The sequence below is a fragment of the Trichechus manatus genome, unplaced genomic scaffold, assembly GCF_000243295.1.
Source record: "Trichechus manatus latirostris isolate Lorelei unplaced genomic scaffold, TriManLat1.0 scaffold00001, whole genome shotgun sequence".
NCBI lineage: Eukaryota > Metazoa > Chordata > Mammalia > Sirenia > Trichechidae > Trichechus > Trichechus manatus.
The window spans coordinates 39,076,091-39,077,911 of record NW_004443937.1 but is presented as its reverse complement, the minus strand read 5'-3'; the positions used below and the strand labels follow the sequence as shown (position 1 = coordinate 39,077,911).

General features: G+C 43.5%; 1 protein-coding gene across 2 annotated transcripts in view; it reads left to right on the top strand.

The window, feature by feature from the left end:
* FHIT (fragile histidine triad diadenosine triphosphatase) overlaps window positions 1-1,821 on the top strand; it is a 502,502-nt gene that overhangs the window by 186,359 nt on the left and 314,322 nt on the right. For both annotated transcript variants that reach the window (XM_023727690.1, XM_023727694.1), the window contains exon 3: window positions 125-154. In XM_023727690.1, the coding sequence (XP_023583458.1) occupies window positions 125-154 (30 nt within the window). The remainder of the gene's footprint in view (window positions 1-124; window positions 155-1,821) is intronic.

Sequence of the window (1,821 nt, the reverse complement as noted above, 5' to 3'; positions counted from 1 at the left end):
TGAGAATATGATAAATTAACACACAATGAAATTGGATCTAAATTATTAATGGGCAATATTTCTGAGTAAGCAGGAGATACCATCTATCTGTCCTTACCTCTGTTTTTTTTCCCCCCGCTTCTAGGATGGCCCTGAAGCTGGACAGACTGTGAAGGTGAGTGCTCGTTATGTGCATACAAATGAATAAGGGGGCAATTATGAGAACGAATAAAGAATCAAACTGAGTCATTTGCAGCCCATTGCTGTTTCATTAGATCATCTCTGAGGTCAGACAGACCCTCAGTGCTTCTGCTGTGCAGCATGACATTATAAAGCATGCCAAACAATATGTCTCCCATGAGTTTATGAGATGTTTACCTTACGTAGTAAAATTATTATTGTGCAACAAGCGCTGGAACAGAAGCTGAAGCAGGGAGTCCTAAAACGGGGACCGAAGGCGAAGGGGTTCGTGTGGGTGGTGCCTGAGACAGAGCGCACGTGGTTTGTGTGGATTTATGGGTGACATGTTCAGGCTGTCTCTGATGCGTCTTCTGGTTCTTCCCACGGTCGCCATTTGCCTCTTCCCTCTTGGTGGTTCCCGGGGTTCCCTCTTCACTCCACGCCCCATGCTTCTCTCTGTCCGCCTTCCCTCCACCCCGTGCCGAGTCATTTCCTCCTCAGGTACTTCACACCAAAGTTCAAACCTAACAGTCAGTGGAGCTCACAAATGGGTTTTTAAGTGTGCTCGGAGAGGCAGGAGGATTTATTAGGGTAGTCTCTGCTTCCGTAGTAGAAGTAAAAGAATAAAATCCTGGCTGATTCTGAACCTGGTTTTCAGCCCCTTTCATACATATGCAAATTCCTGTGCAGTGGGGTCCTACGCATTGAGTCATAGAAAAGGCTGGTTTTTTGCGGTGCTAGAGAGCAAGAGTAAGTCAAGCTGGGGTGCTAATGTTATCCTTTGTGAAATAAGGTTTTATGGCTCTGAGGCTGGCTGTGAGTGGATAAGGTAATGGTTGGCAGCAAACGATGCCAAATAAACGTTGTTCCTTCCTATTATTAGTTGCATATGACTTAACACAGTTACCACAGGGACTTTTAAACCAGGATCTCTGGGCAGTGCCTTTGGGGAGTAAATTTCCTGTGAGGACTGCCAACAAATGGGCTACGAAATTCTTTACGACAAAATAGGGCCGGACCTCTGGATACACAGTGTGGCCATGTGGACAGAGGCAACATGAAGCTTTCTGGCATTCCACCACCCCCCTCACACTAAATATTTAGACAGTAGAAAGGGGTATAAGGCCAGTAGCTTCCTTCGGGAGTCGATTTTTGAAATGCAAAACAGAAACGTCTAAACCTGGTTTGCCAGTTTAAAAAAAAAAAATCACATTCGAATATAGATTTCCACACCACCAGGTTAGTTATATGCAGTGTGCGGTATCTGCTTGATAGAATTCCTTCAGCCATTAAAAGTGATGCGGTAGACGCATAGCTGTTAATATGGGGGGATGCAAAACTATACTGAGTGGAATGCACAGATTGATAATATGCACACATTAAGCGTATCTAAAATTGATATGAATAAGTAGGTTACATGATTTCAAATTTTCATTTCAGAATTCTAAAAGGAGCATTGCAATGAGTCAGAATCAACTCGACAGCAACAAGAGGGGCACTAAAAATATTTGTTATAAAGCCAGGCATTGAATTGGTATGAGTCCCCTTTCATGAACTATCTAAATAAGCAAATTCATAGAGACAGATCATAGATTAGTGGTTGCCAAGGACTGGGGTGAGGGAGTGGCAGCTAACGGGTAGAATTTCTTTTAAAGATGATGA